The following is a 9,699-nucleotide window of genomic DNA, read 5'->3' as shown; positions in this document are numbered from 1 at the left end:
CTTGGATGCTGCCTGGCCTGCTGTGTTTTTCCAGCACCACATATTTCAACTCTGGTACTCCAGCATCTGCAGTCCTCACCTTCTCCCAGATTAAAAATATCTATCACCACCTTAAAGCTGAGTCATTAAGTATATTCAATAGCCCTCCGAGTGAAGAATTCCACAGATTGACAATCCTCAGAAGAAATTCCTTATTCTCTGTCTTGTGTTTAGTCTCCTGATTCTGAGATCTCTGGTCTGAAGCTCTCCCAGAAGGGGAAGCTATCTTTCCACAAGCGTCCTGTCACATCCTCTAAGAATCTTAAATACATCAATAAGCTCACCTCTGATTCTTCTTCCGTATTGGAACAAGTGCAGACCCAACCCTTTATAGGTTTATAATGATGAGGGATGTAGATAAGGTGAATAACAAGGTGTTTTCTCTCAGGTAGGTGAGTTCAAAACTAGGAGGCATATTTTTAAGGTGAGAGGAGAAAGATAACACATGAGGAATTTTTTTACACAGATAGTGGATAGTGTGGAGAATGAGCTGCCAGAGGAAGTGGTGGATGAGGTACAGTTACAATGTTAAAGACATTTGGATAAGTATGTAAATAGGTAAGGTTTGGAGGGATATGGGCCAAAGGTAGAGAAGTAGGGCTAGTTTAGTTTGGGAACATGATTGGCATGGGCTAGTTAGACAAAGGGTCTGTTTCCATACTATATTTTACTCTAACTCTCTAACTCTCTAGAAATAAGGGCCAACATTCCATTAGCCTCCAGATTATCTGCTGCATATGTGCGCTGGACTTGTTTCATGTAAAAGTAACACCAAGTCCCTTTTAATGTTGTAGCTTTCTGCAGATTTTCTTAATTTAAATAGTTTTCTTGTTCCTGCTTCCAAAATAAAACAACTTCACATTTTCCCACATAATGCTCCATCATCAATAAAGCGATGGAAGCTGTCATTAACAGTGTTATCAAGCAGTACCTGCTTAGCATAACCTGACTGCCCAATTTGGATTCCATCAGAACTGCTTAACTCCTTCCCACATTATAGCCTTGGTTCAGACATGATATTATCAACCAGGCCAGACCCCTGTTATAGTCTGGCATACTGACCTTGACATTGCAGAGGCTGAGCGCCAGCTCTGGTACCACCTCCTATCTCCCCGAAGACAATCTCCCTACCATGGCTCGAAGCCTATTGTATCAATGACAGTCACTGACCTCCGTTTATCTGGAAATTTCCACCCCACTGTCTCCAAGCTGATAGTCTCCTAGCCCCAGCATAGCTCACTTCACCTCCTGAACATCCACAAACAGGACTGCCTGGGCAGACCCATTGCTTTTGCCTGCTCCTGCCCCCACAGAACTCATCTCTACCTACCTTGACTCAGTCTTTTGGCCTTGGTCCAGTCCTTTCTCACTTCCATCCATGATTCTTCTGCTTTTGCACCAGTTTCAGAATTTCTCCTGTTCACCCTTTACATGTCCATCCCCCACCAGGATGGTTGTGGGGCTCTCTACTTCTTCCTGGAACAAAGGCCCAACTGCCGCCACCCACTGCCACCTTCCTCCACTTGCTGAGCTCCTCTGCACCCTCAACAACAACTCTTTTAACTCCTTTCGTTTTCATCAGGTCACACAGGTGACTATGAGCACGCAGATGGGCCCAGTAATGCTTGGCTCTTTGTGGGGTATGTAGGATATTTCTTGTTCAAGTCCTATTCCAACCCCCATCCACAATTATCTCTCGGGGTCTCTCTCTCTCGCTCTCTCGGGGTCGCTCTCTCTCTCTCTCTCGGGGTCTCTCTCTCTCTCGGGGTCTCTCTCTCTCTCGGGGTCTCTCTCTCTCTCGGGGTCTCTGTCTCTCGCTCTCTCGGGGTCTCTCTCTGATATATTAGTGATATCATCAGTGCTACATTCCCCCCTCATCAGGAATTTCTCGTCCAATTTTCACCCCACCCTCACTTTTACCTAGTCTATCTCTGACCGCTCCCTTCTCTTCCTCCACAATTCTGTTTTCATTTCTGGGGATGGATTAGCTACAAGTATCCACAATAAACCCATTGAATCCCACAGCTACCTGGACTATACATCCTCACACCCTGTTTCCAGTAAAGACTATTCCATTCTGTGTGTCCATCATATATGTACAATGACGCCAACTTCGGCAAGAGAGCCTTCTTCCACAAGCGTGGATTCCCCAGCACCGTTGTTGATGGGCCCTCAACTAGGTCAGACCCATCTTCTAACTTGGTCCGACCCATGTCCCACGCTTCGGCTCTCACCCCACCCCCTTCCCTCCTGCAACATAAATACAGTTCCACTTGTCCTTACCTGCCATCCCACCAGCATCCACAGCCAAAAGATCATCTGTCATTTCTGCCATCTCCAGCTAGATGCTACCATCAGACACATATTCCCCTTCCCTCTGGGACACTATGGTCTATTCTTCCTTCACTCCCAACACCCATTTCTGCCACCACCCTCCCTCCTTACCATCCCCAACGGTCACCCTACAGCACCTTCCCCTGCAATTGCTGAAGGTATGCCCATTTACCACCTCCATCCTTAGTATCCAAGGACCCTAACATATCTTCCAGGTGAAGCAGAACTTTACCTGCACTTCTTACAATCAAATGTAATCTGCATTTGCTGTTCATAATGTGGTCTCATCTACGCTGGGGAAATAAAGCATAGGCTGATTGATCTGCTTGCAGAACACCCATCTGCAAAAAAGGCACTGCACTTCCAGTTGCCTGCCACTTCAACACACCCTGTTCCCATGCCAACACCAGGCTTGTGGCAGTGTTCCGGTGAAGCTCGGCACAAGCTGGAAGAACAGCAGCTCATCTTACACTTGGGGACCCTGCAGCCCTCCAGCCTCTATATTGAATTCAATAATTTTAAGTGATGAACTCATCCATAACATAGCCCCCTATCCCACAGACTAGGCCTTGTTATCACATAGTCTGTCATTACACACTAGCTGCTAACAGTCTCCATTACCAGCTATTCACCTGCCCAGCCAGATTGTTATCAATGCCTTGGTCTGTTCAATCATTCTTCCTTTCTCTTTGGCTCCCTCCCCGCCCCCATCTTCATATTAACCAACATTTTCTTAGCTTCCATCAGTTCTGATTAAGGATCACAGGACCTGAAATGTTAACTCAATTTTCTTTTCACAGATGCTGCCAGACATGTGGAACTTTCCCAGCATCATCTGTTTTTGTTTCTGACTGACAGTATCCACAGTTCTTTCAGTTTTGTTTGTTTGTAGAACTGTGGGGTAAAAACTGGCACAAATATGAAAGCTTTTATGTAGAGGCTTAGATTTTTTTTGAAAAAAGTCACTTTTTCTTCCATGCTGTAAGATTGGACATTGCAAAATGTAGATTAATCAAAGCCAATGCCAGTTGACAGGTTTGCTAAGTCCTATTTTACATTAAATGTAAGGGGGTGTAGAAATTTTAGTTTAAACAGTGTTTCAAGGAGGCATTTGAGTTTACCAATAAAAATAAAGAGCTGAACATTTTCAGGTGGAAAAATGCTATTTCCTCAAGTCAACTAATGACTGCACTCATTTTGGATCTTTCACTGTAGAAGGCCATTTGATTCCCATAGGGTGTTAAAAATTCTCTAAACAAAAATCATTCTTTCTAAAGAGAATAGTAAATCACCTTTGAAGCAGGAAAGTAGGAGTTTATGGAGAAAGCATGGAATCATGTGATTTATCTTGAATACTGTATATACTTAAAACTAAGTACTGTGGTTTTGCCTTTTTCCTGTGCTGTCAGGTCCATAGTTCTATTTAATAGTATACCTAAATATTTAATGAATGATGTCGTGAGAGAAAGTTGCACCTCTTGCGGAACTGAGCCATGTATTTTTCAAATAGCTGGACAAGCCACTGGTTAGGCCACTTCTGGAATGTTGCGTGCAATTCTGGTCTCCTTCCTGTTGTGAAACTTGAAAGGGTTCAGAAAAGATTTACAAGAATGCTGCCAAGGTTAAAGAAGTTGAGCTATAGGGATAAACTGGGGCTGTTTACCCTTGAGCGTCGGAGGCTGAGGGGTGACCTTATAGAGGTTTATAAAATCATGAGGGGCATGGATACGATAATTATACAAAGTCTATTCCGTGGAGTGGGAAGTTCCAGAACTAGAGGGCATAGGTTTAGGGTGAGAAGGAAAAGATATAAAAGGGATCTAAGGGGCAATGTTTTTGCACAGAGGGTGGTGCAGTATGGAATGAGCTGCCAGAGGAAGTAGTGGAGGCTGGTTCAATTACAACATTGAAAAGGCATCTGGATGGGTATATGAATAGGAAAGGTTTAGAAGGATATGAGCCAAGTGCTGGCAAATGGGACTCTATTAGCTTACCATATCTGGTCAGCATGGACGAGTTGGACCGAAGGGTCTGTTTCTGTGCTGTACATCTCTATTACCCTGTGACTCTAAATATGACTCAAACTTGCATAATTTGAAATCCTTCCAGTGTTTGTGAAGCTATTCATTGGTTTGTACTCTGAAAATATACCATCAATTTGAGATTTACCATGAATGTGATTCAATGGTTTTGTTAATGTTATTAATTTATGAACTATTGCATCATGTTGCTAATTTCTTTTGCAATGTAGAGATGTTCTGAGTCTGACTCATTAACAAATAACCTTATAATATCAGCATAGAAGAAGTGATCTAAAGAAGTTATTCACGGAAGATTCAAGTAGTGAGGGCACTGAACATAGCTGGATCTTGGAACCCCAAGTTAAGGTTACTCCAGATGTCGCAAACTATAGTAAATCTAAAAAAAGAAAAACGTCTCGCTTAAGAGGTTTGTTTGTTAATCAAATGCTTCTTGCAAAGTGGATTTTTAACCCAACTCATTTGCTAATTTGTCATTTTATTTTCAACGTAAGTTTTGCCACTCTCTCTCGAATCCAGTGAAGATGAGCAGGATCAGAGAAAGGTAAATAAATTATTAAACTTTTCTGCAATCAGTCATTGGCTAAAACACAAGATAAAAGATATTACTAAATGAATTTCCTGCTAATTGCGCTACACTAATTCACGTTAGTGTTTAAGTTTTTTTCAAGTAAGGTGAAAGTGACGGCTCTTGACATCAAAGCAGCATTTGACCATATGTGGTATCACGGAGCCCTAGCAAAATTGCAATCAATGGAATTTGCGTGAGGGAGAGGAGGAGCTGTTTGGTTGATGTCATGATCTGGCACAAAGGAAAATGTTTGAGTTTGTTGGAGGTAGGCCATCTCTGCAGGAGCTCATTGGGTAGTGCTCTAGACCCAACTACCAACTGCTTCATCAATGACCTTTGCTCCATTGTGCAGTCAGAAATGGAGGTATTTGCTGATTGAGCCATATTCAGCATTGTTTGTGACTTCTCAAGCGTTCCATGTTCAAATTGAAGCGTTCCATGTTCAAATGCAGCAAGACATGAACAAAACCAGGCTCAGGCTAAAAAATGGCAAGTAATATTCGTGCCACACGAATTCTAGGCAATGACCATCTCCCCTAAGAAACCATCTAACCATCATCCATGGCATTCAATGGCATTGCTATCTCTGAATCCCCCACTATCCACATCCTGGGGGATTACCATTGAACAGAAACTTTATTCACCACATAAAACATAGTGGTTACACGAGCAGATCAGAGGCTAAACATACTGCAGCAAGCAACTTTCTTCCTGACTCCTCAAAGCCTGTCTGTCATCAATAAGGCATAAGTCAGGTGTGTGATGGGATATACCTCACTTGCCTGGTGGATGAGTGCAACTCCAAAAACAGTCAAGAAGCTTGACAAAAACATCCAAGACAAAACAACTGTGCTCAGTAACAGCAGTGGTGCCATCTACAAGATGTACTGCATGAAAAGTTCCTTAGATGGCGCCTTCCAAATAAATGACCATCTCCATCTAGAAGGGCAAGGCAGCAGATACGTGCAACACCAACATCTGCAAGTTCCCCACCAAACCACTCACCACCCTGACTTGGAAGTACATGGCCATTTCCTCGCACTCCAAATTCTGGGAGTCCTCCCGAACGGTGTTATGGGATGAATTGCAATGGTTCAAGAAGACAGTTCAACAGCCTTCTCAAGGGCAACTAGGAACAAACAATAAATGTTGGCCCAACCAGTGATGCTCATGTTCCATGAGTGAATTAGAATTGGCTTATTTTAGTGAAAAAAAAGTTGTTGGAATAATCCTTCCATAACAAAAATGGTTCGATGATAACTCATTCTCCCAGTAACAGATCCAGCCCCCATTATGTTTGTGTTTACTTGCCCACATGCAAACCACAGAGCAAGTGATCTGCATCCATAATATTTGTTTAGATTTTGCTGTGACTATCAAAAAAAAACAGCTTTCATCTTTCACGCAGGGCCTCCTGGCTTCTTTGCAGCCTTTGTCTGAGCAGAGACAAAACAGCTGAACTGGAAGTGAGCGTTACTTTCTTTGATGTCAAGGGAACATTTCATCAAGTATGTCATTATGGAGCCCCAGCAAATCTATATTCAGGTCAGAACTCCCATGGTTTGGAGACATATCTAGCACAAAGGAAGATGAATAGAGGCCAATCATCTCAATCCTGGGACATGCCTGCAGGAATATCACCTTAAGAGGCTTCATCAATAACCACCTTGTCTTAAAGGTAGAGATGTTCACTGTGCAATGTTCAGCACCATTTGTGACTTCTTCTCACTCATTGAAGTGGTCTCTGTTCATGTCCACCATGGCTTGGGGTGACAAGTGGCAAATATCATTTCTACCGCAAAGGTGCCAAGTAATGGTCATCTCCATGGCTATTTGAAGTTCATTTAGTATACCATTACTGAATTCCCCATTAATATTTTACCATTAACAGGAATTGAACCAGACTGCAAGAAGTCAGAGGTAAGGATGCTGTGGTGTGTCATTCCTCTTCTCCCCCAACGCACAGAACCCATCCCTCTATCAACCCAAAATCCTGCCTGTTAGCTGTCAGAAAAAGTCAAGAACATAACTGAATACTCTCTGCTTCTCAGGACGAGTGTAGTTTTAATATCACTTGAAACATTCAGGGCACAGCATCACACCTGATTGACACCCCATTCAGCATTTTGTTCTTTCACACTCATGCACAGTGGCATGGGTGTATACTGCTGTCACTGACTAAGCCAAGAACATGTTCCAAGCCTCTGAGCTCTACCAAGCAGAGCGACGAGGAATGCATGTGAACAGCACCACTGCTTCCCCTCCAAGCCGCACACCTTTGTGACTTAGTGTATTCCTGTTACTTCACTGTCACTAATCAGGAAGCTGGAATATCTTAAATCGAACAGCACTGTGGATGTCTCTACATCCCAAGGGCTGCAGCAGTTCAAAATGATAACATGCACCATCATCACCTACAAGACCAACAGGATTGGGTAATAATTGCTGGCGTAGCCAGTGATGCCCACGTTTTTGGTCATCTACCCATACGTACGAATGAAGAGGAGAACAGAAGCTCTCACCTTTTGCTGAACTGAGCCTTATACTTAAAATGGCTCATTGATGGAAAACGTTGCAATTTTTAAAATCAAATTATCCTTCGATTCACACTCTTCAAGGTATCTTTTTTTAAAAAAAAAAGTGTGGAATTGAGTGAAGAATATGAAAGTAGACCTAATTAGTTTGAACTATTTGGCTTGGACTGTTTGGACTGAAGGGTCTATTTCTGTATTGTATGACTTTAGAAATAGATGCTTTGGCTCTTTTGCGTTAGTGTCTCAAAATGTAAATAAAATCATGCCCAATCTTCAAACTCAATTCCACTTTCCTACTAATCCCCATATTCCCCATGCAAGGATCATTCCCTCGGACAGTCCTTAGTTGACGCCAGCCCACCATCAAACCCCCAGGTGCCTTCACCTGCAACCAGAAAAAATGCAAAACCTGCCAGTACACCACTCTCCCTCACCAATATCCAGGGCCCCAAACAGTCCTTCCAAGTGTATTCCTGTTACTTCACTGTCACTAATCAGGATGCTGGAATATCTTTATCGAACAGCACTGTGGATGTCTCTACATCCCAAGGGCTGCAGCAGTTCAAAATGACAACACGCACCACCATCACCTACAAGACCAATAGGATTGGGTAATAATTGCTGGCTTAGCAATTTTTCAACCTCTTTCAACCTAGTTTACTGCATCAGATGCTCCCGATGTGGTCTTCTCTACATCAGGGATACCAACTTAAACTTAAGAAACGGTTCACTGAGCATCTCAGCCGGGCCCACATGGGCCAACCAGACCTCCCAGTCACCGCCCATTTCAATTCCCCCAACTACTCTCTTTCTGACCTGACCATCCTTGGCTGCTTCCATTGTCAAAACAAACCATAGCTCCTATTGGAGGAACAACACCTTATCTCCTGTCAGAGGACGCAACACTGAGTTCTTCAATTTCAAATATCCTCCCTCCCCATCCCCTGACTCCCTTCCCAGCCCCTCCACCACCTACCATTGTTCCTTGCCACCAACTGGATTCATTCCTCCCATTGATGAACCAGGTCGTACCGTCTACCTGTCTCCATTTCACCATCCTGCCCTCGCCACCCCCTTTATCTGCGGATCCCCCACAACCACCCTCAATCCTGAAGAAGGGTTCCGCCCGAAATGTTGACTACTCCACCTCCAGATGCTGCCTGGCTTACTGTGGTCTTCCAGCCTCTACCTGATGCTGCCTGTCTACTTTGGATTCCAGCATCTGCAGTTTATTTTGTCTCTCATCCCCATGTTCACAGCTTCCTTTCAAATACAAAAATATCTCTATCTTAACATCGAATGTGCTCAACAACTGCATATTCCAGATCTCTGGGACAACAAACTCTGAAGAAATTCCTCCTTATCTCCGTGTTAAGTAATTGATCACTTATCCTAATGCTATGTCCAAGAGGCATTGAATAAAATGCCACTCAAAAGATTAATATGAAAGAGGACACCTCATTGGCTATCTTTAGCATAAACTCAGTCTGGAGGATTGTTTGACATAAGTCCAAAAGGACAGATTCATTGAGGCATGTTCAAGTTGCACCAAGGATCTGTGGTCTTAGCCAGTTACAATCTATTTAAATGACTTGGACAAAGAGACCAATGCTTCTGAATCCAGGTTTGTTCATGATGTAAAGCTTGATGGAAATGTAAACTGTGAGGAGGGCTCAAAGGCTGCAAAGGAACACATTGATAAGATAAGATTGACAAGTAGCCATTCTAAGCACAAAGGTAGAAAGTAATTGGCCAGATAAATATTGATATTTAGAAATTAAATGGCAAGGGTGTTTTGTTAAAACTGCATAGAACTTGGATGGGATAGCACCTCGTGTACTGTCTGAAGGTTTGGTCTGCGAAGAAAGGTAAAATGCACCTTTTAAAAGCTGGTACAGTGAGGGTTTTACTCATTTCCTAGTTGAGGTCAGAAGGATGATTTCAGGTTCCTTGTTCCTACCTGTGGAGGTGGTAGAGCATTCTCCGTGGATGGGGGCCATCTAGGATCTTCCATATGTCTATCAAGGCCCTAAATGGGAAGTTGCACAAAACCTTTATAAAGCTTTTCTTCAATCTTTAATGTAGAAGGATTTTGAGTGCAAGGACAATTTTACATTTTGCCACTTCTTTAACTGCTTGCTGTTACTTGCATATCAAAGTCTTGTCTTGCACAAGGACAGTT

The 9,699-nt window shown here is 43.0% G+C and overlaps 1 protein-coding gene across 12 annotated transcripts in view; it reads left to right on the top strand.

Annotated features, from left to right (window-relative positions):
• LOC122564315 (synaptonemal complex protein 2-like) overlaps positions 1-9,699 on the top strand; it is a 277,458-nt gene that overhangs the window by 156,353 nt on the left and 111,406 nt on the right. For all 12 annotated transcript variants that reach the window (XM_043719015.1, XM_043719016.1, XM_043719018.1 and 9 more), the window contains 2 exons: positions 4,671-4,821; positions 4,907-4,956. In XM_043719015.1, the coding sequence (XP_043574950.1) occupies positions 4,671-4,821; positions 4,907-4,956 (201 nt within the window). The remainder of the gene's footprint in view (positions 1-4,670; positions 4,822-4,906; positions 4,957-9,699) is intronic.

The sequence above is a fragment of the Chiloscyllium plagiosum genome, chromosome 29 (genome assembly GCF_004010195.1).
Source record: "Chiloscyllium plagiosum isolate BGI_BamShark_2017 chromosome 29, ASM401019v2, whole genome shotgun sequence".
In the NCBI taxonomy this organism is placed as follows: Eukaryota; Metazoa; Chordata; class Chondrichthyes; order Orectolobiformes; family Hemiscylliidae; genus Chiloscyllium; species Chiloscyllium plagiosum.
Note: the sequence above shows the minus strand (reverse complement) of the source record. Positions and strands in the feature narration are given on the sequence as shown.